This window comes from Ictalurus furcatus, chromosome 28 (assembly GCF_023375685.1).
Source record: "Ictalurus furcatus strain D&B chromosome 28, Billie_1.0, whole genome shotgun sequence".
Taxonomy (NCBI): Eukaryota; Metazoa; Chordata; class Actinopteri; order Siluriformes; family Ictaluridae; genus Ictalurus; species Ictalurus furcatus.
This window is the reverse complement of record NC_071282.1, coordinates 5,546,768-5,574,269: the sequence shown is the minus strand read 5'-3', so window position 1 is coordinate 5,574,269 and position 27,502 is coordinate 5,546,768. Positions and strand designations below refer to the sequence as shown.

General features: G+C 40.9%; 1 protein-coding gene across 1 annotated transcript in view; it reads right to left on the bottom strand.

Moving 5' to 3' along the window:
• abr (ABR activator of RhoGEF and GTPase) overlaps nt 1-26,132 on the bottom strand; it is a 147,293-nt gene extending 121,161 nt beyond the window's left edge. The window contains exon 1 of the mRNA XM_053618300.1: nt 25,162-26,132. Coding sequence (XP_053474275.1) covers nt 25,162-25,918 — 757 coding nt within the window. The 5' untranslated portion in view covers nt 25,919-26,132. The remainder of the gene's footprint in view (nt 1-25,161) is intronic.
• Nucleotides 26,133-27,502: the final 1,370 nt, after the last annotated feature.

Below are 27,502 nucleotides of genomic sequence, written 5' to 3'. Positions count from 1 at the left end.
GATGATAATATTGTTTCAGACTCTGAACGACCCGTCCTCGGAGTATAAAGCCCATTAATGGAATCAAAGCAGCGAGAGCAGCCCATTTTGAAGCCCTTTGTAGTTGTGATGTCACTACTATAAGCACATTTGCATATTCATTCCACACGATGCTCGGCCCCGCCCAAGCAAGAACTGAGAACTAATAACCGATTACATCAACCGATAGGTTTTTTTTTTTAAATTGATACTGAATGAAATAGTGCTGAACAAAAATAAACAGCACTGTCTGTACCATGGAAATGTGCTGGACTTTTTTTTTTTTAATTAAATAAATGTATAAAAATGAATATTAAAAATATATTAAAAATGAAAGTAAACAAAAAAGTAGCACTCCAAATGACAAATGAAAACAGAAGCATCCAAAATGAGTAAAACAAACAAAAACAAAAAAACACTTCAAATAACTCAACAAAATTTGTAATGGATAGTTTTTTATTTCACCTTTAGAGGCCGCTCTCATGCTGTATAATGACAGCGGACCATTCTCGACCGCTCTCGCAACGGACGAAACCCGGAAAAACTATCGGTGTGGATTTTTGCCGATAACCGACAGTTCCAGCAATCGGTTAACGGCGCCGATTACCAATACCAACATTAATTAGGAGCCAGGTTTCTATACCACGGACATAACATTGCTAACGTTCTAGCCAGATAGCTAGCGTTCCGCTAACACATTTGCTAATTTCACAGGGCAACGTTTCTGTAAATTTCCGTATTTAGCAATTTACAGTATGTCGACAATTTAACAGCTTCAAACGAGACGAGCATGCTACAGGGCGATGAAATGGTCACATTCTCCTCCCCACCCCCCCCCGTACAGCTTACACCAGACGGTCTAAAATCACCGATATCGGCCAATCAGAGCGGAGCTCATTAGCATACAGAGGTCGTAAAAGAGTGAAACGGTCATGTACATCTGAAATCGAATATTTTTTGGTATACCACCACAAGCATATCATGATAAACACACAACGTAAGACGTCTAGAATTAAATTATGTTTGCTAAATAGAAAGTTCTGGAACTCAGGGGAAGGAAGATGAGAAAAAAAAGGTACAGGAAGAAACTAAAGAGCATGAAAACAATCGAATCAGTTACATTCGAGAACGCTCGTTTCTCAACGGCACGGGCATTCACACACACACACACACACACACACACACACACACAAACATCCATTACAGGATTTACTGTAACACCAGCATGACCTGCTGCAAGCTACGCACAACCTCTTTGCACACACACCCACACACACACAGCTAAAGGGTGTTAAGATGAAAGGAAAGTGGCACCTAACGCCTCATTTTGAGGCAACTGGGACAAACTTTTACACCACGCCCCTGCACAAACACACACCCCCACACTCAGCAAAAACCAGTGCAAGCTTAAATCTTAAAGCACATGGTGAGAGTTCTGCTTAACTACAGGATTTAATACAAAGTCTGTCTTTGTGTGGCTTTACGTGATTTTATTAATCTGAGCCCCTCTTCCTGTGACAGAGAGAGTGAGAGAGAGAGAGAGTGTGCGTGTGTGTGAGAGAGAAGAGCGTACCTTCATCCCACAAACCACTAAAACATCCTCTTCTGAATTTCCTGTAGGTGTGGGGTGTTTGAGTGGTGTGTGTGTGTGTGTGTGTGTGTGCACACTGTAAATAACTTTAAAAATAAGTGCTTGAGACACACCGAAGAATAACTGAAATGAGCAGTTTGAACGAACGCGAACCGACGGACATGACACACTAACGCACCTCCTTCCACTTTCACTCGAGCAGGATTTGCTTTTGTCTAAACGTCCGCTTTGATCTTCGGTCCGCACGCCTTGTGCGACGCGTGATTTACAGAAACTTGCCAGCCGGAGGTCAGAATTTAAAGAGAGGCCACGCCTGCTAAACAAACACCAGTTTATTGTTCCGAGAAAGAAATGGGACTCGTGACGTTGTACTCTTTTGTTTCTTCTGGGTTCTGTGAGTCAGGTGCATGAAGCGTTCACTTATGAACGAGAGTGAACAATTCGACCCCGGGTAAAAGGAAACGGTCGGAAAGCTCGGAAATAGAAGCGGCTATGTCTGTCATATGGGATTGAAATTACAGTCTGCGCTGTTGTTCAGTGAGGAAGTGAAAGCTAGTTGCAGGGAAGCCAACACACACACACACACACACACACACACACACACACACAGAATAATTACATTTCTCAGGGTTACGGTACAATACTACTTTTGAGTCATTACACATGATTTTATTGTCAGGTAACTAACCAACTCACAGAAAACACTGAATTGGGGAAAATAATAATAATAATAATGATAACAATAATAATAATAATAATAATAATAATAATAATAATAATAATCCAGAGATGGAGAAATCATGAATTATTTCATGACACCACCCAAGCGAAACCGCTCAGTGTGTTACCCAGGACCTTATTTTGGCAGCCTGGAAACTGACTAAGCTAAGAAGTAGTCATTAACTTGCTGTAATAACGGATAGCAAGCTAGTTAGGTAGGGGCAGTGCTGGCTTGACGGTTAAGGCTCTGGGTTAATGATCGGAAGGTCGGGGGTTCAAGTCCCAGCACTGCCAAGCTGCCACTATTGGGCGCTTGAGCAAGGCCCTTAACCCTCTCTGCTCCAGGGGGCGCTGTATCATGGCTGACCCTGCACTCTGACCCCAACCTCCTAACATGCTGGGGTATGCGAAGAAAAGAATTTCACTGTGCATATGTATATGTGATCATTAATGTAGTCATTAATGACTACGTTTACACGGACAGCAGTAATCTAATGATTGACCTTACTCTGATTAAGATAATAATGTGATTAAGGTGTTTACATGAGTCGCTTTTAGAATACTCCTGCCATGTTCCCGTTTTACATGTTCTAGATCATAATTAGATTAACGGCGCACGTCGTTACGTCACCGCGCCACGCCGTCCGACGTCCCTCCAGAATTTCACGTATCGACGTACAGTTCGTCTTCGTTATGGTACCGTATACAGTTTGGGGTGACGAACGCTTTAAGTGCAGTTAATTATTTGTCATGCTATACGTGCTAACAGACGACTGCTTGAAGCCGTGGGCCGCGTCTCAAACCGCGTACTTACCGTCTATATAGTAGCCGGGATACATGTATTTTTCCCCACTACACGCCTATAGTACGCAAGTATGCGGATTGGGACGCAGCCGAACTCTCTTGTTCGCCGTAAAACGTAAAACATCCACGGGCCACCTATAAATCACATGATTATTCTTCACGCAAATCGTGCTAAGCTAGTCGCTTGCTAATCTTTAGCTCAGTAGCAGTTTACCATGGTTTTACTGGTAGCGCCAAACTACTGCGATATCCACTCGAGCTAGTTACTGAATTGTATTGGTTTTAATGGAAACTAGAATGGTCCCTATGGGTCTCTACTGATAATTTGTTGCCTTCTATTGGTGGCTTGTTCTGTTTAGTGGATACCATCAAGTACCAATATTGGTAATGGTTTTAATGGTTAGCTGATGGTTTGTAACGCAGTGGTATTTGTAGTGGAAGCCATTAGAATTTGGATTGGTTTTTTTCTGCAGGGATCGAAGGGACTGCGTGTTGTGCTAGCGGGAGCGGTATATGGCGGCTTTGTGCTGGAATTCGGTTTGCTCGGGTTAGTCTGCGTTTCCGCATACCTGCATGTTCCTCATTCTGGAGAGGTCGTCTGTCGTCCGTACACGCCAATTAACGTATAATTAAACATCCTGATCTGAACAACCAGATTCCATTTTGGCCCGGTGGTGGGATTTCAAAGGTTGTGCTATAGTTAGAGTCGCAATGTAACGCGTTAAGTTTAAACATGGCTACGTACAAAATGAAAACGTGTTTGTGCGAAAGCCAATAAGACAGCTACAGCAACTGTACATTACATTTTTTTAAAAAAAATAAGATTTAGATTTAGCAGGCTGAACATTCTTTATAATACACATTCATTACTAATATGCAGTGGACTACACCCCTTTAGAACAAAATGACAAAAAAAATAAGTAACATTTGTGTCATCTAAAGGCCAGGACCTTCTCTCACATTATAGATATATTTGCGCGACAACTTCCTTCATTCGGATCGTTTCACTTTTATAACGAAGCAGAACAAGTCCCACAACTGAACAAGGCTTCAGTCATTTAGAAATATTCAGGTCAAACATTCAGCCCGGATCTCCAAACTCGGTGTTGCTTTGCATTGATAAAATGATGTGCGCGATCAATTCAACTACAGCTGCATTGATTAATCGGTCACAAATAAAGTGTAACCACTGTGCTTTGCACTTCAGTGAAAAATCAATGAGGCATATTTTTTAATAGCTACCCGGGTTGCCAGATTGGACCAATTGATTTCAATCCAGTCAAGCGTTAAAAGATGACCACTTCACTAGAAACACGTCCTTCTAAATGACCAAACATTGGGTTCCGACTGCAACCCAATACCAGTTGTAGCTGCGTGTTGAATTTCAGGAGCTACATTTCATGCGACGCTCGCCGGATGGGCTTTTCTTTCTCGTAACGCTTCCGAACAGCTCGTCATTTTGAAAGAAGCTTATGACAGTTGATTGTGAAACATGACAACCACAAGAAGCAAACAAACTAATCTTTGACCCTGTTTTGTCCTCTTTCACCGGTTCAGTGTGCCCATGGGTGCCACATGTTAAACCTGTTTTGCTATGTGTGGATATAAGAAGTCTACACACCCCTGTTAAAACGGGAGGATTTTCTAATGTTAAAAAATAAATAAATAAATAAATAAATAAATAAATAAAATCAACCAAAAACTTTTCCGACCCTCAATGTATAATTACAACAACAAAAGTAAGTGAACATCAGAAAATCAGAAATCTTTTAGGGACAAATATGAAAAATTAAAAAAAAACTTACAATAACCTGGTTGCATAAGCGTGCACACCTTTTTAGAACTGGGAATGTAGTTGTGTTCAGAATAAACATTCAATCACATGTTCAAAAGTAATTATCATGCGGCTGTCGTCAATGAAATTATTCAGATTAACCCCAAATCAAGACCAGCTGTTTCTGTAGGATTTTCTTCGCATCTTCTTGGTTTCATCTGACTGCTTTAGCCATGGTCTGCAAAGAGCTTACAAAGCATGTACAGGGTCTCACTGTCGAAAGGTATCGATCAGGAGAGAGGTACCAAAAAAAATTCCAAAAACATTAGATGTACCATGGAACACCGTGAAGGCCATCATCAACAAGTGGAGAAAATGGAGCACCACAGTGACATCACCAAGAACAGGACGAACCTCCAAAATGTATGAAAGGACGAGACAAAAGCTTACCAGGGAGGCTGCCAAGAGACCGACAGCAACATTAAAGGAGCAGGAATATCCAACAAGTACTTATTACTCTCTGCATGTGACAATCTCATACTCTTCACATGTCTGGGCCATGGGTTAAGGCCCAACTAAATCACCCCAAACTATGTGGCAAAATGTGTTATGGTCTGATGAGACCAATTCCAAAAGGTTCCATAATTCCATAACTACAAAAGGTTTACAAAAGGTACATTGAAAGAGCACCATACCCATGATGAAGCATGGGGTGGCAGAATCATTAAAACAGCACCTATTAATAAAGTTGATACACTATCAAATAACACAAAATTGACTTTTTATAGTAATATTCACGATTTAAATTAACATAAAAACAGATCAGTCACATGGAAAAAAGTAAATACACTCCTACATTTATCACACCTTCAAATCCATAAAATTAGAATCAGGTGTTCAAGATTTGGTGCCAGTGATTAGAAAGTGCTTAGGGAGTGCAGGTGGAACCGGTCATATCTCATATCTAATATCTAGTGTCTGGTGTTCCCTTTGCTATTGAGGTGTGTGCTGTCATCATGCCTAAAGAATTCTTTATAGCCTCGAGAAAAAAGGTTGTGGATGCCTACGAGTCTGGCAAGGGATTTAAAAGTCATTCCACTGTAAGGAAAATAATCTACAAACGGTGCAGATTTCAAACGATGCCAATTTGTCCAGGACTGGCCGTCCCCAGCAAATTTAACCCAAGAGCAGACCGTCTAATGCAAAAAGAAGTCTCCAAGAACCCTAAACTTCAATCATAGTATCTGCTAGTAAGTCTTTCACAGACAAAAAAACAGCTTTTCAGGAGAAGCACCTCACACCAACTGTGAAGCACGGTGGTGGAAATGTTATGGTTTGGGGTTGCATCACTGCCTCAGGGACTGGACAGCTTGCATTCATTGATTTAGCTATGAGTTCTGCATCATATAAAAGAGTGCTTGAAGATAACGTGAGGCCATCTGTCCGAAAGTTGATGTTGAACCGCAAGTGGACCTTTCAACAGGATAATGATCTTAAGCACACTAGCAAATCCACCAAGGAACGGCTCAAAAAGAAGGAATGGAGGGTTATGGAACGGCCTAGTCGAAGCCCAGATTTGAATTCCATTGAAATGCTGTGGGGGGATTTGAAACGGGCAGAACATGCAAGAAAACCCTCAAAGATCTTACAGCTAAAAGAATACTGCATGGAAGAGTGGTCAAAAATTCCAGCAAGCCTGGTGGACAATTATGCAACACGCCTTCGAGAAGTTATTTCCGCTAAAGGGGGCAACACTAGCTTCTGAGGCCAAGGGTGTACTCACTTTTTCCACAGAAGAATCACATCTATTGATATTTCCGTTGAATAAATGATTGAAAAGCTAATTTTCCTTGTGGCTTTGTTCAAGTAGATCAACTTTATTAATAGGCACTGTTTCAAAGAGGATCAAATGTTCGCTTGTCCAAATATGTCATAAAAGCCAACCATTTCCATGGGGTGTACTTATTTTTTTCCCCATATGACTCTATACCCTTATTTTTGGGTGGGTTAACAACTGCCTCTTTTATGCTGAATGTTTTTCCCCATGGTAATGGATGATAAAGGGATTTCACTCGTTCGCAACCACATATTTATACCCCAAGGAAACAGAACATGGTTAAAGGAAACATGTTATAGTCCTTGGAACTATTATAGGAGTGTAGTCCTGCAAGTTCTGACATACTGGAAATTCGTTGACATTTATTTCGAACATTCCCTGGGGGTGTCGATAATAAAATGATTAAAATACCATTAGTTAAAATAAAAGATAAATATTTTGACCCATCATTTGAGTGCATTTTTTTAAAACTGTCTATCGTAATGATTAAACGATATATCATTTTGCTCAATTTTATAAAGTATATGATATATGTATGATGTTACAGGTCTGCGTTATTTGTGCCGCCGTCGAATTTCGATCAACATTAGCCTTTGGAATGGTTTTAACCGTTGTTGATATGAAACCATAAAGGCCCATATTTATGAAAATGCGAGACACTTTATAGCCATCATTACTACGCATTATGAATTACTAGTGAGGAGTAGCGTTCATAACGTCTTTAGTAAATCACCATTACTAAAGAAATCGAGGTACACAGCGCATCATGAGACCCGCTTTGATATATTTTTATTTAATAAATGAATTGCACCGCACGATCAAGAAATCATCCTACAAAACGTAACTTATAGTACATATATTGTTACCTCATGACGTTAACAATTTAATCAAAACTGTAATACCTTTTTAGAACCGATTATAACAAACGTGCATGATTCCTCATGAATTCACTATAACGTCAGAAGAGTGTGTCTTTAACCGTAATCACAAATAGTGTTACCAAATAGGACATAAACTGGGTCAGGCAATTAAGAAGTAATTGCCATTAATAGAATAGAAATTAGCGAGTGAAAGGACTGTAGGCTATGAATCGGAAGAGAAAAGGGTCGAAATATAATACATTACGTACAAAATAGCACCAGGTCATGTTTTATTGTCCCGTCATGCATCAGAGGAATGAAACCTTGTACCTCAAGGACCAGTTAGGGTGAATACGTGCAGCTCAGAAGGTTATTGTGCTATATATATATATATATATATATATATATATATATATCTCTCTTGATGAGACTGTATTCAAGTGCATTCTGCAGCGTTCAACCTGACGAAGCTGCAGGTGTGCAGTCGCTCGTTTTATTTTTATTTCCACACAGTTCCTGATCGCCGCATTTCATAAATAGTACTGAAACCAGCAGATGCAGCACTCATCTCAAAAGAGCAGGTAAGGAAGAACAGGATGTCACGCACTCTGGGCACAATTACTGATAATGATCACATGCAAGCATTAAACGTATTTATCGCAGGCATCTCGACTGCTAAAAGGTCAGGGTTGCAAATGCGGCACTGCAGACTGAGCTCTGCTGTTACGAATATTAAAAAAAAAAAAAAGAAATGGGGGGGGGTTTTTTTTCCCCACCTCAGCTTGACCACTCTGGGTTATCTGCAGTTTAAAAAAAGAAGATACATACCAGAATACCATGGGATCCAAGCAGAAAAACAAGACTAAGATACGTCAAGGTGAAATTCTGGCTTAGTGGTTGGCACCTCTGCGCCGTACCTCAAGGGTTGGGGGTTCAAATCCCGCCTCCAGCATGTGTGTGGAGTTTGCGTGTTCTCCCCGTGCTTCGGGGGTTTCCTCCAGTTTCCTCCCCTGTGTCATAGACTGATTGTCATTTCCAAAGTGGATGTGTGTGTGTGCGATTGTGCCCAGTGCGGTGATCCCCCGCCTTGTGCCCAGAGTTCCCTGGGACTCTGTGTAAGATAAGCGGCATGGAAAATGGACAGATGGACAATAAAACCAGAAGGTCAGCAAATGCTTAAGTGATTAGTAGGTGTATGTAGGGGACCATACGGTCCGGAGATGGCGAGTCCGAATCCACCCTTAGGCGCTGTTTACACTGGTGCGGTTTTGTTTTTAAACGTGTACCTTTTGCTGCGGTTACGCCTGTCGTCTACACTACTGCGAAGACTTTTGGAAACGCCGAAGACCCCGTTTTAGTTTGAAGACTTTTGGAAACGAAGACGTGGCTCCGCCCACATTCGCCCCTTGACTGGGTCTTCTGGATCGTTGCGTATCCTTCCCTGATTCGTCAAGCCCCTACCGTATGACTCTATGACTCTACCTTGATTGTATACACGACAACACGGAGACTGAACCGCAAGCTTCGCTGGCTTTGTTGTCGTTTTTCGCAGCCATTGCTGTTGGGTGTTCGGAGTAACCAATGGGAACACTTTGCAAAAAAAAAAATTTTTAAAAATCAACAAAAACATGGTACAGCGGCTGGGAAAACACGTCGAGCGTAAGGCCGAACTTGCAGAGCATAGTATTCTGAAAATGATCAACGCAAAACAAAGTATATGTAGTTTTACTCTCACTGCTTCCTGACTTTTCAAATACTCCGTAGTGCATATCATAAAACACCACGCTTTTGTTCCACAAACATAAGTTAGTAAGCTAACCTAGCATTCAAGCTCTGCAGCAACCGTAATTACAGGCAAACTGCTTTGGCGTGAGAGGAATAAAACTCTTCAGGATGCGCCGTTATTGCAAAATAATCAACTTCAGCGCAACAACGGTGACTCCGCTTCATGTCGGGCTGCATAGCACCACCCTGTGGTTGATTAGTTTCCTGCAGCAGCATGCCGCCAACGAGTTAATCCGTAGATCAGGCCGTACAGGATCTGCGACGCGACTTGCGGAGTTTTTTGTCGTGGAGAACTACTTGAATGACCGAAATCGCAATTGCATGGAATTGTTTTGCACGGTCTTTCGCCGTGGTGTTTGTTGGTACATCAGACCTTTCAGCTGTACTCGTATAGGACACACGTGAATCGAACACGGCTTTGGCCGAAGGCGCGTCGAGATGCCGTCACATGATGCGTCTTTGCCCAAATCTGCAGAAATGTTTGAAAAATTGCAAGCTTGTCCGAATATTGCAGAGTTTGCTTCATTTTTTATTTTTTTTTGGTTTATTTCTGCGAACGCAAAACCATGGAGGGACTGGTACATACTGTTTCATCGTAAATTGTGGTGTATAATGTATTATATATATATATATATATATATATATATATATATATATATATATATATATATATATATATATATATATATATATATATATATATATATATATACACACACACACACACACACACACACACACATATATACATATATATATGTGTGTGTGTGTGTGTGTGTGTGTGTATATATTACACATAATATATATCTAAATATAGCAGCACGTGCAATCAGAAAACACATTAACTCACTGCTTGGATAATTATGACAAAGCAGCCATAGTGCAGAGACACGACACACCAGAAGAACACAGGAAACGCAAGTTTCGCTTAGTCTTGTTGTTCTGAATGCACACTTCAGACCACTACTGCAAGTGCACAAAGCTGATGCATGAAAGGGTAAACAAAAAAAAAAAAAAAAAAGGGGCCTTACTGAAACATAATGGCATTCGATTCTATACAAACAACACACACACACACACACACACACACACACACACACACACACAAAGGCAGTCATGTATGCCGTGATCAGTGTGTACTCAGGCGCAGACTGTTCACACTCATCAAACAGCGTATGCGCCTTGACTGCCTTTTGGACATCCACATCACCATGACAACATGCTTATTACAACCCAATCGCCATGGTGACGTGTTAAACTGCTAATTTCGCCACCTGGAAGCCTGCTAACATCAGACCTAAAGGTAGAAGCTTGTAAACCTCCCGGGGGGGAAAAAAGTCCACCTGCAAAAAGCACTTCTATGCGCTGTAGCATCTCGGGACGTTTCTGAGATTCCTGAGACTTCTGCTTGAGCAAGTTTTTTCTTCACGGGTGTGAGAAAGGCTCGCGCTGCCGGCAGTTTAATCTGTCGTTATCTGGTCCGCTCACATACGACTCTCGTCTCTCCTCTCAAATCAGAGAGCCGGTCATGCTTTCAGGAAGCAGCCACGTGAGAAAGACATCATGTTTACATTATTCATTCGACCCGGTGCTTTTAAGCGAGTCCGGACACAACCTAGGCATAAAGCTGAGCACGCAGACGGCGCTCTGTGGCGGTCCTGGAATTCGAGCTCGCGACGTTCGGGTTGCATTCGAGACGCAAGTTCAAACGAAGCGTCCCGTACTCGGAATACATATTAGAACGGGCACAGCCGGCAATAAATATCAGAGCTGCTGGTATAGAAAATGAATTAACACGGTCGAAACCAATCAGAATTGAGAAATCAAACATAAATAGTATTTTTTTTTTTTTTAAAAAGGCAATACATTCTAGTGCTGTACAAAAACTACAGAAAAGCAGAAAAAGGAAGTCACATAGTAGCTCAACACACTGAACCCTGTTCAATTATCAACTCCGCATGATCGAACATGCTGTCTCACACACACACACACAATCACACCTTTCCGCTACAACTGAACCCTTCTGCTTTGGCAGGAACAACTCATAACTATTACGTAAAATGTAAAACTCTGCAGAAATACGAGTAGAACCACCCACACTACGCCTACTCACAACTACTCACCCACAGCTTTAAACCCATCCCCAACAAGGATCTGAACAACATGACTGAATGAATGGCGACAGCAGCCTCCTTTTAATGCTTGACCATCTGTGGTTTGTTTGCAGCAATATATAAAAACGTATCAGTTTTGAAGCGCGTAAGTTTTGTCTGGTAGTGACGTGTCACGTTACCGGTTCTAGCGACGCAGACGCGACGAACATGTTTTGAATTCGAAGTGGATTACCAACGCAACACTTTTAGCAGTGTCCAATAGTCGGTTTAGTCCACTGAAATGCTTTGTTGCGTCTGCATCTGAACTACAGTCCACAATCCATCCATCTATTTTCCACTTTCTATACCGCTCATCCTACAGAGGGTCGTGTGGAGCATGGAGCCTATCCCAGGGTACCCCGGGCATGAGGGAGGGGACACCCTGGATGGGAGGCCACAAAATCACACACATTCACACACACACACTACACACAATTTGGAAATACCAACAACGTATGCCTTTGAACTGGGGGAGGAAACCGGAGTACCCACGATTCAAACCGCCAACCCCGGGGGCGCGGGGCAGACGTCCTAACCCCAAACCACCGTGCCACAGTCCATCTAGAATCAATTCCAAACAGACTCAAACGTTTATAAGGCATTCTATGGTATTTGCTTGTATAATTGGATAAAAAATGTCCAATCAGTTTGCCCTTAACTGGTTTAATCCATTTGGTGCATCGACTGGGAGCTTTCCATTTCATTAGTCGAGGTTCAGCGCACTGGTCCACCAAGCACACTGGCATGCATATACTAGAAGAAAATAACTCAGCGGGCCAAATTACTAGAAATATACAAGACCTTTTTTTTTTTTTTTTTTTTGGAAGCAATAACACAAACATTGTGTTGTCAGAAAGTTTCATATGAACCATTTCGAGCAATTCCCTGAAAAGAATCGGCTCAATCGAACGATTCGTTCACTTTCATGCTATACCACCGTAAGTGATTGCTCCCTTTGTTTCTCTTAAAAAGTTCTACGAAGAACCCACCAGAAGGCCTTCCTTTCGGAAAACGTACCGAGTAGAACCCACAAGGACCCCGTTTTACTACGACAAATGAAACGGAATAAGATCCAGACCTGAACTACAGGAATGGGCCTGGGCATGTCCACCATTTCTCACCTTCTCAAAAGAGACGGAAGAAAAAGCAAAGCATGAAAAACGTGTTGTGTGTGTGCGCATGTGTGTGTGTGGAAGAAAGGATATTCCAAAAGTACTTCCTTCTTCAGTCTAGACACTGACAGCATTCTCCTAGCATAATCAGCATTCACAGGGCACTAAACACTCTTTTTTATTATTATTATTACTGATGTTGTAATACCGCTACGATCAGGCTAATAATAACTAGTGAGTAGTTCAGTGCACCCAGTTCGGCGTGCAGGCTTGCCACTGCTGTAAGACACTTTGTTGTGGTTAGTGTGATATTCTGGCCTCTACAGCGGAAGTTAAAAAACAAGCTCAACATGTATCAGGTGAGAGCCTCACTCACACTTTGATACCAAATGTAGCTTAATATAATATCTTCATCTTCAAGAAACAAAAGAAATGGTGTCTTACAGGAATGTTCTGTTTGTCTTTAAGTTTCCTGGGCCTTGTCTTCCTTTTACAATCCAAGTATACACATGTAGCTGAGCAAATAATTGTGAGTCTTGCTCAACAGTGAATCATAGCAGTCATGGAATTTGATCCCACCATCTTCCGGTCACAAGCTCTGAACTGTAATTTCTTCTCTCTCATTATGTGCTATATATGTATTTTGACCTTTAAAATACCTTTATGTTCACACTGGCATGTGGCAAGTTGCTCATGTCTTTCATGGTTGTGGAGCTACTCTTACGGTCCAGGGTATTTTTTTTTGTGAGGTTTAGTTCCAATGAGTAGTAATGGAATGGAGTAATGGAAGTAACTAGATACAGTCAGATCCATAAGATATTCGGGCAATGATTTCAATCTGTTGCTGTTAACTCTCAATATGTTGTCCAAAGAGCTGTCAGTGTCTCAAGCCATCATTATAATGAATAACCAGAACTATTTGGTACATTCTTAAAAAGAAAGAACTTCAGAAAGAACACCCTGGCGAGCTCAGGAACACCAAAAGACCTGGAAAACCACCGAAAACACCTGTGGGGCACGACACAAGAATTCTTTCCCTGAAAGACCAAAACGTCACAACAGTTGGTCAGGTCAAGACAACCCTCAGGAGGTAGGCGTAGTCAACCTGTGTCAAAGTCAACAATCAAGAGAAGACTTCACCACAGTACATACTACAATACGTTTACCACAAATTGTAAACCCATTGGTAAGCCTCAAACACAGGAAGAGTTTGTCAAAAACATCTAGAACAAACAAACACCTGTACAATTCTGGAACAACATCCAACAGGCAAAGATCAACAAGCAAAGGGAAGAAACTGTTAATGATCCGAAGCACACTAACTCATCTAATGGCATGGGTGTGTATGGCTGCCAGTGGAACTGGTTCACTTGTATTAACCAATGATGTGACTGCTGATAAAAGCAGCAGGATGAATTCTCTAAGTGTATAGACCGATATCATCGGCTCACGTTCAGCTCAGTGCTTTAAACCACACTGGACAGTGATTCACATGCAGATGGACAGTGGATTGAAGCAAAGTAGTAGAATGTACTGCAATGGCCAAGTCAATCTCCTAAGCATGCATTTCACTCGCTGAAGGCAAAACTGAAGCGAAAACACCCCAAGAACAAGCAGGAAGTGAACACAGTTGCAGTAAAGCCCTGGCAGAACATCACCAGACATGGAACCCAGCGTCTGGTAATGTCTATGGGTCCCGGACTTCAGGAAGCCATCAACTGCAAAGGATTTGCAACCAAAATGACAATTTAATTATCGACTGTTAGTTTGTCCAATTATCATTAGTCCATAGTTTAGTTCCAGGGTGGAACCACTTATTTAAAAAAAATAAATAAATAAAAAGTGCTGCAATTCCTACAAGAATCGAGTTGATCCAATTTGGAAATAAATGCCCTCAAATTAAAGCTATACTCATCAATTCACTCAGAAACTCAGACATGTGGTGGTGGACAGCTAAAATAACAATAACTTGTCAATAACCAAATATTTATGTACCAGACTATATCTATCTCTATACACACACACACACACACACACACACAATACTATACCATACTATATTATATTATATTATACATACGACAGCATAAGATGAAACCACAGTTCTGTGTGTTAAACAGTAAATGGAAAGTAGTTGTCTGCTTGTCGCGGTCGTGAAATCACAGCTCCGTGTCGCTCACGTAATTGCGAGAAGCTAAAAGGTTGATGGCCAATAACCCTGACATGTACGAGAACAGCTCTGCAACCACGATTGTAAGGGCTGCTGTAGTTCTACGGGATGTGTTCGTGGCTTCAAAGTTTAACGTCAATAAATCACGAATCACTCTGCATTAGGGCTGTTAGCAAACAAGGAAGAACTGGGTCAATTCTTTTTTTTTTTCTTTTTTTTAATCGTGAGACACAACAACAACAAAAATGACTTGTCTAAAATTGGATGGCGATGCTATTTCAGAAGAACGAACCAAAAACTCGTATAGGATATAATATATAGTTACACTATGCATGAATGAGGAGGTGATTTGGCCTGGTTCTGTGTTTCAAACTATTTTTTTTTTTTTGGCTGAACAAAAATATACAGCTGAAAATAAATAAATAAATAAATAAATAAATAAATAAATAAGCCAAAATAAGAAACAGTAAAAGTCAGCAGTCTTCTTTACCTCAGGAGCACAGAAACCCAGCCCTGGAATTCTGCCTACCTAGCTAGGTTTCTTCCATGTGAAACACGGCGGGAATGGGACACTGTAAAATGTCAACATCATTAAAAATATCTTTTTTTTTTGGGACTTATCTGGCAGAATGCTCCAATGCTTGTTCATATGGTGAAGTTTAGTTAGCATTTTTGGAACGAGTCTCCAGTGTCAGCGCTTCGTAACACTCTGAGGTAAAACTTTAACTTTAAGTTTTCCGGTATGGAAGGTTTTATGATTTCTTATGGTCTGGTTAGGGAACAACTGTTTATAGTTCTCATAACATAGGTAATGACAGGAACTTCTTTGTTTCACGGATTAAACGGTCCCTCCAGGATTTAGCGATTTTGAGATCGCAGAAATGAACGCAAAAATCAAAGAAACACCGCAATATTCGGAGGGGCATGCATTAAATTTTTCTAATTTACCACAGGTCTGGGACACGACGCGTCATGTCACGTCATGTGACGTCATCACAATGCGCGTTCAGCCAAAGCCGAGCGTCGAACGTGAATACAGCTAAAAGGTCTCCTTTACCAACAAACATCGATGTGAAAGATCGTGCACTTGCAATTTCACAAATTCTAATAGTTTTCCGCAAACAAAAAAAAAATCCTCAGCAAATCAAGCATTTTTGGCCGCAACAATCGCAAAAATCTCATCCTACGCCATTCTATGGACTGCTTAAAAGTAATTCTAAACAAATTTTTTTAAATACATCTGTTTTTAATAAATAATTGTTCACGTCACGGGACAACAATAACAAAATGCTTCGGAACGTGTCGTTATGGGAAAATAAACAACTTCGGTGTGGTACCAGTAACTCCGCTTCGCACTGAGCCACACTACACCACCTTGCCCTTGATTATTTCCGTATAACAGCACATGTTCCAAGTGTTTTATTCCTTACAATTAGCATTCTGCGCAATTCTATTATAAATGTAAGACATAAACCCGTGGTTACTTGTGCACCGTCTCGCTGTCTTTTTACACTGACCTGACATCGTGAACATAGCACGCATCACACTGCTGTATGAATCAACAGAAATTGGATTTGTAGGGTAAACACGTAGAACTGACGTACTTGGGCATACAACGTTACCTTTCCGTGATACAGTCATCCCCTTAATTATAGCACATCAGGCTTCAGTAGTGGTCTTTATCAATTTTATGGTCTTTCAGGTCTTATTTAAAGACAGGGGGCTGGCCAAAGGTGGGGTTATAAAAGGTAGTTTCATTCATCCTTGCGTGGTCAACTAATTCTTGGTGATTTATTAGCCTGGAAACCCCAGCTACACCGATGTGGTGCACTTCTACATGGAAAGTTACACACAGTGAACATTAACGTCACTTCAGATCTGACTCAACAGTCAGTTCGTGGCTCAATGCCGTTAATATACCTCAGTTTCTGTGGTGGCTGAGAAAGAAGCAGCTCAACTGAATTTAGCCGAACAATTTTAAGCAAAACCATTCGGATGTTGGAGTAAGCTTTAAGGAGGGGGGGAGGGGAAAGGGGAAGAAAAAAAAAAAACCCATACAACTGGTCGTCCAAGGCTTTCAGGCTCATTTTACAATTCTTACAACGTTATCAATGTGTTAACTCAATCTTGGGCTGGAAAGGTTTGGTACATTTTTGGTATTAGAAGATCACAGGATTCAGCACATCGCAATTATCCGTGCATTAGACTTTTAAAAACAACAACAACATGATGTTAATGATATTAAGGTGAATGAACATTTCTAATACAAAGCTAGTTTGGGATTAGAAAGGAAATAATAATAAATTCATTCTTGGTCACGATCATTTTAAACATTTCATACGTGATTCCTTAAGTTTGTGTATTTTGATTGAAAGTATATCGTTTTAGATCACATTTCTATTAAATAAAAATAATAATTCAGATTTTAATACGTAAGGAATAAATAAATAAATGTGTAACGCTGTTACGTGAACGTAACGCCGCAGAGGTGTGATTTGACCCGACGTAGCAATTTGCAAACGTATTCAATACTACGTCAACAGCACTGTGGTATAAGCATCACTATGGTCTGTAGCTTTATCACCCGAACCTGCTGTGATACTGGTGTATTTTTAAACCCTTAGCTCGAGTCAAAAGCCTGCATACAGCTGATTCATTATGATAAAGCACGGACTCGATATTGAGCAGTCAAACCAACAATACAAACATTCAGAAGCAAAAAAAATAATAATAAAAAAAACAGTTTTGAATCGAGAGTCGAGGTTAATCGTTATTCTACAGCCTGACTTCCCTGTGTAGGAAATTCAACTCGGGAAAATACAAGCGGTCGGACTGCATTCCTCATGAACAAAAGTGACAACGCAACAACACCAAAAAAAAAAGCCTGGAAAACAACGTTGAGCATCAGGCAGCTGGGTCTTCAGCTTCGTTTCTCAGTTCTGATCCAGTATTTCACACTGAAAGTCCAATTAAAGAGTTAAATTGTGCTTTCTGATGCTTAGTAATGGCTCGGTGATGTTCACAGTACATCAAAAACACACAAAATACTGAAAAACCGTGACTAAATCTTACAAATTCGAAGCACTCACACAGCAGATGTTATCTTTTTTGCACTTAATTAAGTCCGATGCGTGATTAACCCACATGAAGAGAAGGGCATCAGACTCTTAATAAACGCTCAGACAATTGGTACAGAAATCGTGTGTGTTAATTATGGAAATACGCGATGGATAACTGATAACATACCAACAGTGTGTAAAATCATTTTTTAATTTTTCAGTTTTAACAATGGAAGCGTTTTAACGATTTAATCTGTACATCAGAATGTGATTAAAAGTACAAGAAATCTTCCACATTTAAAAACACATGGGGGGAAAAAACCATGATAACCGTGATTGCTTGTTGACTCATTTCATAGTTTAACCGAGAACAAAGTAACTAAGGAACTAAACAGACCTCGGTGCTGGACCTTGTGTGTTATGAGTATACTGTGGCTTCGGAAAATGTGTTTTAAATGCTCGCTGTGGGTCAAAAACATACGTTAATACAAACGGACAGTACAGTATTCACCGGTGAAGTGAATAATGTTGATTATCTTGTCACAATGGCACCTGTCAAGAGGTGGGATATATTAGGCAGCAAGTGAACAGTCAGTTCTTGAAGTTGATGTGATGGAAGCAGGAAAAACTGGCAAGGATCTGAGTGAATTTGATACAGGACCAAATTGTGATTCCCAGGCGACTGGATCAGAGCATCTCCAAAATAGCAGGTATTGTGGGGTGTTCCCGGTATGCCGTGTTTAGACCTACCAAAAGTGGTCCAAGGAAGGACAAACGGTGAACCGGTGACAGTCATGGGGACCCAAGGCTCACTGATGCGTTTGGTGAGTGAAGGCTTGCCCGTCTGGTCTGATCCGACAGAAGAGCTACTGTAGCACAAGGGCTACTGTGTACAGGGCTGCATAACCGCAGGTCGGTCAGAGAGCCCATTCTGACCCCTGTCCACCTCTGAAAGAGCCTACAATGGTCACGTGAGCGTCAGAACTGGACCATGGAGCAATGGAAACGGGTGGCCTGGTCTGATGAATCACATTTTCTCTTACATCGTGTGGACAGGCGGGTACGTGCGCATCGTTTACTTGGGGAAGAAATGGCATGAGGATGCACTACGGGAAGAATACAAGCCGATGGAGGCAGTGTGATGCTCTGGCAATGTTCTGCTGGGAAACCTTGCGTCCTGGTATTCACGTGGATGTTACTTTGACATGTACCACCTACCTAAACATTGTTGCAAATGAAGCACATTCCTTCATGGAAACGGTATGCCCTAACGGTACTGTCCTTCAGCAGGATAACGCTGCAAAAATTGATCAGGAATGGTTCGAGGAACACGACAAAGAGTTCAAGGTGTTGACTCGGCCCAGATTTCAATCCGATCGAGCGTCTGTAGGATGCGCTGGACAAACAAGTCCGATCCATGGAGGCCCCACTTTGCAACTTATAAGACTTAAAGGATCTGCTGCTAACGTCTTGGTGCCAGATACCACAGCACACCTTCAGAGGTCTTGTGGAGTCCATGCCTGGACGGGTCAGAGCTGTTTTGTTGGCACAAGGGGGACCTACACAGTATTAGGCAGGTGGTTTTGGCTGATCGTCTTATGGCAGATCAATGTAACTAGATATAAACAGTAGTTCCATCACCAGCGTCCCCCCCACACTTTTGAAGTTAAACAGAATGCAGCTTGTCATGTTACCGAGAAACAAAAAAACCTTCCGGCTTGGAGACTTTCCATATCGGGAAACTTCAACGAACTTCCAAAAATACTACATAAATGACGTGGTATAATATCTGCTTCATCTTCTTTACCTACCCAGCGACATACCTTGTAACATGAATATGGGCATGTGTGTGTGTGTGTGTGTGCGCGTGTGTGCGTCACAGCATGTCACATTCTTGTCTGATGTTTCACTTTACTTAGCAACCGAACCTTGCAGAGTCAGCCAGGATCATTCCTTAAACAAAGACGTCCCAAAACTGTGTATCCTCCATGAAACAAACATGAGAAAGCTACTTATTAAAGTCTTAAAGTTTTACAGTTTTAAATAATACTACATTTTTCCCAATGAGATGATTTAATACTTTCCCAACTGCAGCAGTGTTTTCCATTTATCAGTGTCATCGTTTATTGTGGTACATTTATTATACCACGATGTTTTTACCCACTGTTCCAGTCCTAGGCTGGATATACATTTTAAACACGGCCCATAAATGTGTGTTAAATGGTTCCAGTGTCAGAAAGTCTCCTTCCCTCCTCTTTCCGTCGTGTTTACGGGTATGGTTGTACAAGACTTCCCAAATGAACAGCTAGTCACAACATCCCAACATACGTTATAATTTCCAAATTAATTCCAGTATAAACATTCAAAGTCAGTGTTTTGGCTATTAAAGAAGCAATTTCTGTGAGAACGGACCATGCGTACACGAACTGAAGCTCAAGATGACTCCAAATAATTGCACTGACACATTTGTAATTAGCATTATTAGCGTTAAAACAGGTTATCTATTAAATTAAAAACCTCAAAACTTTTTCCCCATAAAATGGTTACATACAAATTTCTGAAAATGTCCAGTCGTTAATATTTTTACTATTATTTCTGGTGTCATTTGTTATTAAACCACGTTTCCAAGTCAACATGCAAGCTAGTTAGAGTCAGATAGCTAGCTACTTAGCAAAGGCACTGCTAAGTTTCTTTACCTCAGCCACAAAATGATCACGTTTCATACTTATTTTTAAATCACATCATTGTTTCTTTTGGCCAGCCACACTGCCCATGAATCATGTTTCTTTTCAATTCAAATCAGGTGTGTAACTGCCACCTGGATACTAATCCACGTCACCACATTAGCACATTCTGTATATCTTCCATGTTTTCACAGGCAGTGAAGAGCTGTGTGTTTTGGGGGAAGGGCTTTGAGGTGACTCCTGAGGGGATGTGTGAATGTTTGTTTTTAGCAATTAGCTCAATCTTGGTAAGTACTGCCTGACCTGAAGAATCTCAAAAAGAGGACTTTACAATGACTACATGTTATTCTTTTTGGTAAAAATGTAGCCTCTTGAAGTCTAGAAATATTTAATTAAAAAAAACATTATCCAAAATAAAAGTCATTTCTTCTGTTTTCTGTGTTTGTACTTTTTAATTTTTGTTTTCCTTTGCTGGTATAAAAAGAAAAAAAAAAAACTGTGAATGAGTGTTGGTGTGTGTTAGTCGGTTTGTTTTTCTTCTCAATAAAACTTTATTGGAAAAAAAAAGTGATTTCTTCAATCAAGAAGAAGCAGCTGTTTCACCTGAAATATGCTAACTGCTATTATGGATATTCAGCTGTACCTAACACTAGGTGTGACAACGACTAGGCAATTACTTAGCACAAAATAATAATAATAATAATAATAACAATTGGTGCAATGCCATAAGGAAGTCTCAGTTAGACTAAGGAAGTCGTCTATTAGTCAATTCTATGTACGTCCTTGGCATGAAGCCCAGTGTCTACACATAGGAGACAGAGAAAACAAAAAGTCTCCAAAATAGTTTACATGACCAGAATTAAAATCAGAGCTGCTGACATTTTATCATGTCCCTCATTTGAATAAATCAGTTAGAACTGACTGCTTCTCCAAATCGTGGTGCGTTCACGTGTATTGCCATGTTCAGCGTCCAAAATGGCATCGCATTCCCGACGAGTGATCGTGGCTGTGCCTAACACAATACAACCAACAGTACTACCTCATTTTAGTGGTTCACGTTTTTGGATTTCCCCAGCTAACACACCCATATGGAGATTTTTTTTTTTTTTTTTGTCCTAATATGCTGATTAGAGCTAGTTAGAGAAGGGAAATAAACAAAATATGCAGGGCAGAGATACCTCAGGGAGAGAATTGAAAACCCATCGCCCTACGTTTATGGTATGTCATTTACCGCAAACTACGATCTCAAATGGCAGCCAAGTGAATTTGGAGAGTTCAGGTTTCACAGTGAGATGGATCTGGTTTAATACTCACACCAGACAATGTAATTATAACTCCAGCATAAAGTGACTACTGCTTGTGTAATATTCGAAGTCTAGGTCAATCCTGTGCTGTAAAAACTACTCAAATCCAATAAATAAATAATTTAAAAAAACTCTACACTACATTCTAACCATAAGCAAATGATGATGTTCCAGCTGTATTAACACGTGTACCTTTGTCAGTATCTGTTACTAGTACCTCTAGTAGGATTTTGGTGTTAAATTACACTAATCCAGTGGTCACCAACCCTCTTTTGAGCAATCAATCAATCAAAATTTATTTACAGTGCCCTCCACTAATATTGGCACCCTTGGTAAATATGAGCAAAGAAGGCTGTGAAAAATTGTCTTTATTATTTAACCTTTTGATCTTTTGTTTAAAAAAAAAATCCACAAAAATACTCGGCTCTCATGGATATCATACAATTGCAAACATGACACAGGTTTTCAAAAAAAAAATCTTTGTTAAATATAGGTGTGCAACAATTATTGGCACCCCTATGAATTCACATGAGAAAAATATATTTGAAGTATATTCCCACTGATATTTAAAAAAAAATAAAAATACATTTGTATACCTGGGTGACAAGAAACAGGAAATTGTTCAACCATGAATTCCTGTTTTACAGGGGTATAAATATGAGGTAACACATAGGCCAAATTCCCATAGTCATTCATAACAATGGGTAAGACCGAGGAACATAGCTGTGATGTGCAGCAAAAGATTGTTGAGCTTCACAAAATGGGAGGTGGCTATAAGGAAATAGCACAAGCATTGAAAATGCCCATTTCCACCATCAGGGCAATAATTAAGAAGTTCCAGTCAACTGGAAATGTTATGAATCAACCTGGAATTGGACGTGTGTCTATATCGTCTCAATGCACTGTGAAGAGGACGGTTCGAGCTGCCAAAAAATCTCCCAGGATCACAGCTGGAGAATTGCAGAAGTGAGTTGCGTCTTGGGGTCAGAAAGTCTCCAAAACTACAATCTGAAGTCATCTACATCACCACAAGTTGTTTGGAAGGGTTTCAAGAAAAAAGCCTGTACTCTCATCCAAAAACAAACTTTCAGTTTGCCAGACATTACTGAACTTCAAATGGGATTGGGTTCTATGGTCAGATGAAACCAAAATAGAGATTTTTGGCGATAAACACCAGAGGTGGTTTTGGTGCACACAGAGAGGTAGCCATATGGAAAAGTACCTCATGCCCACGGTTAAATATGGTGGTGGCTCTTTAATGTTTTGGGGCTGTTTTTCTGCCAGAGGACCTGGAATTCTGTTAGGATACATGGCATCATGGACTCTATCAAATATCAACAGATATTAAATGAAAACCTGACTGCCTCTGTCAGAAAGCTTCAAATGGGCCGTGGTCGGATCTTCCAGCAGGACGATGATCCAAAACATTAATCTTTTGATAAACCTGTGTTGTGTTTGCAATAGTTTGATATCCATGAGAGGAGAGTATTTTTTTAACAAAAAAGATCAAAAGGTTCAACAATAAAGACAAATTTTCACAGCCTTCTTTGTCAAGGGTGCCAATATTAGTGGAGGGCACTGTATACAACAGATGTTGACCAAAGTGCTGTACAAAACTAACCAACAATAATAAATAGTTGGAAGAATTAAGATGAATAAAATAACACCAAAGAATGACACTGCACAATACATTACAGTGACTCCTAAGCAAGGGAGATCTAAGGTCGGATAAAAACAAAGCATTCTATTCTATAAGGCGAGGGCCCGTAACAAAAAATGAGTGCTCACCCACAGTTTTAAGATGAGTCCTTGGAACACTCAATAGCAGAACTTGTGATGATCTTAAAGATTTTCGAGTCTTACCACATGCCACTGGATAGAACAGTTTACAAAGCCAACCATTTAGATTTAAACTGATTAATGGTAAATACACGTCACAAAGACAGAATAAAAATGTTCTCTTACTTGAAATATTTTAAGAACACACAACATGCGACATTATGGGCATGCTGACATTAGAGCATTACACATACATTAGAGCATACTGTACGTACAGTACATACAGGTACCATCGCCACACCGCTTGTGGGCCGATCGTGAGCTCGGGTTACTGTCTCTGTGGAGCATGTAAGGCATGTCTTTGAAAACGCATCTTTTTGCGCTACACCGAGACTGTGTTTTTGTCCAACGGAAATGGAGTTTTTGGGAAAAAAAGCTCCCAAGCGGATCTTTTCGTGTGGACCGGAGAAAAAAACAAGCAGAGATATTCAAAAACGATGATGTTTTTAGTCGTGTGACGCAGTCATGTGACCCATTCAACAACAAAAATTACACACAAGACGGTGGACGATGTTGTACTGCGGTCGTTATGCCTGCTATCCAGTGTGATGGCTTTGTTAAAGATTAAGGTCACTTCGTCACTACAACCTTCAGATTGCCTTTTCACATAAACGCCTTACAGAAATGACGCAGACTAAAGTTTCTTTACGTCTTTTGCGTTTTCATGCGCAGGATGGGGACGTACGTGTTTTCAGACGTTTCAGCGTGGACGAGCTATTTTTTTTTTTTTTTTTGGAAAACGTCCGAAAACACCGGTGTAGACATACAGCGTTTTTAAAAAACGAAAACGCCGTTTCCGGATCCATTCGGATAAACGTCGACATAAGTCCAAGATTTGGTCTTGAAGGGTTAGGTAAGGTTTGACATTCGGATGAGTCCCGCCTTGGTTAACGAAGCTCCGCCCCTGGACCTCAGGTGATATGGACTAGTGTCGATAAAATGACCGATATCCAAACACAATACAGTGTCTCAATCTCACAATACAATACACAATCTCATACAGTGTGGCAAGTAACAATCTGGAAAGACCTTTGTAATATCACAGTCTAAAACTGGATTTAAAGAGAAGCAAATCAGTACACGAATCACATGTAAATGAATCACATGTAATTGAATCACATGAAATTGAATCACATGTAAATGAATCGCATGAAATTGAATCACATGTTAATGAATCGCATGAAAATGAATCATATGAAAATGTACAAATAAATTAAACGGTCAAACCCAAACAAGTTTTCCGGGCCGGAAGTTAGTATTCCAAACGAGTTTTCTCTGCGAATTAACAGACTTCTGATAACGTGGTAGCTTAAGGCGGTGTTTTCTAATCATGTTCTACACATCTAACGGGTTATTTGTGCAAATAAGGAATACAAAAGAATCCGCTATTGCACCTTTAAGCATGCGATTTGATTCCTCCAAAGCTCCTGTGTTTGGATTTGAGTTCTTACCTACTGAAGAAGAGTCCTCGTGCTCGGAGCTGAGGTATCCGTCACTGCGGCGGTCCGGTGTGCTCCGACCCGAACCGTAACTCCCTCGGAGCGGCACAGACGGCGATAATCTCCCGTCGTCCCCGGAATCAAAATCCTTACTAAACCGAAAGGGTCTGAGCGAAGAGTTGCGGATCTCCGTCGCCTTGGGGTCGATCAGGTTCTTCCGCACGAAGTTCTCATTGAGCTCCACGTCGTCGTAATCTCTGTCGCTGTCGCGCTCCGAGTCCCGTCTCTTTCGGTCACATTCATGGAGATGTGACGAACCAGAACCAGAACCAGGAGCGTTCTCCTTCACCAAAGCGTACTTTTTCCGCGGGGGAACCAGGATAGGTTTACCAGTCTTGCTCCCTCTGACCAGCATGCCGCTCGGCTCGTCCACGCTGCTGCGCCCCAGAGCGTGCAGCCTGATCCCCGGTGGAGCTCGCACGCTTTCCTGGTCCGTCTTATCGGGTTTGGTAGAGGCAGCGGCGTCCGCGTCGTGCGGATCCTCCTTGTTCCCCCACCTGTAACCTTTCCTCTTCTGCGCGATGGTGGTCTGCAGGTAGATCACCTTGAACTTCTCCATCGCCAGCTCGTGCTGTAGGCTCTTCAGGCGCGCTTTGCATGTCTCCAACTCGTTCTCGATGTCCTCCACGGAGCAAAGGTTCATCCTGGGAACCTCTCCGTCGGGAAATTCATTCCTCCAGTGCTTTTCAAACTCCTCCTGCTCCCACATTCTGGCTGGGTTTTTTGGGTTTTTTTCCCCTTCTTCTTCTTATTTGAAAGAAAAGTGGTTCTCGTAGAAAACAAATACACCGTCTACACACTCAAAATTAATCTATTTTCTTTATATAAGTGCGCATTTTCACCTTGTGAGCGCTTCTTTCCTTCCATCCGCGACAGATACTGTTTAATCAGTGAGGCATTACATATACACACACACACACACACACGCAAAAAAAAAAAACTTTCAACTTCCGCAACTTTGGGAAGCGCTGACGTCACCATGATGGGATCCAATCACATGAGACCCTCGGGACAGAACAGTTACCTAGGCACGTGCAGGACTGCACACTATCCGTACTAAATAGTATGCGAAAAAGCGCGCCTCGTCGCACAAATTTGCATACTGTTTAGTGCGGAAGGATGCGGTTTGGTGTGAAATCAAGTGTGTGCTGGATTTTCGTACCTGCTGGTGGCGTGCTAGTCAAATCTAACAGCTCGTTGGCTCAAAGCGCTACAAGAAAAATAAGATTCAGGGTCTAGGACCGAAGTAGGACCTGACAGTAGTTCCTTTTAGGGTTGCCATGATACCATAGACATGTCTTACTATACTATACCAGCTGAAGTATCACAAGACCCAAATAGTATCGCGATACCACACGGTATCGTGTTCATTTATCATTCAAATCTACCAAATGATCCAACTTTACAGAAATACATAGATATAAATGAAAACAGACAAACTAAATTTCCCTCGTTTTATTATTTACACATCGTTTAGCATGACGTTAGCTTGCTTCCTAGCAAACAGAGCTTTAATTTTAGCGTTTACTGTACACACAGTGATTAGCATAACATTGCTCGCTTACTACCAAACAGGAGATATATATATATATATATATATATATATATATATATATATATATATATATATATAAAAAACCGCCAGGGTCGGGGTTCGATTCCCGCGGCTCTGTGTGTGCGGAGTTTGCATGTTCTCCCCGTGCTGCGGGGGTTTCCTCCGGGTACTCTGGTTTCCTCCCCCAGTCCAAAGACATGCATGGTAGGCTGATTGGCATGTCTAAAGTGTCTGTAGTGTATGAATGGGTGTGTGAATGTGTGTGTGATTGTGTGCCCTGTGATGAACTGGCACCCTGTCCAGGGTGTACCCCGCCTTGTGCCCCATGCTCCCTGGGATAGGCTCCAGGTTCCTCCGCGACCCTGAAAAGGAGTAAGCGGTTGAAGATGGATGGATGGATGGATGGATGGATATACATATATACATATATATACATATACATATATACATATACATACATTATATATATATATATATACATACACACACACATATATATATACATATATATATATATATATATACGCATATATATATACAGTGAGGGAAAAAAGTATTTGATCCCCTGCTGATTTTGTACGTTTGCCCACTGACAAAGAAATGATCAGGCTATAATTTTAATGGTAGTTGTATTTGAACAGTGAGAGACAGAATAACAACAAAAAAATCCAGAAAAACGCATGTCAAAAATGTTATAAATTGATTTGCATTTTAATGAGGGAAAAAAGTATTTGACCC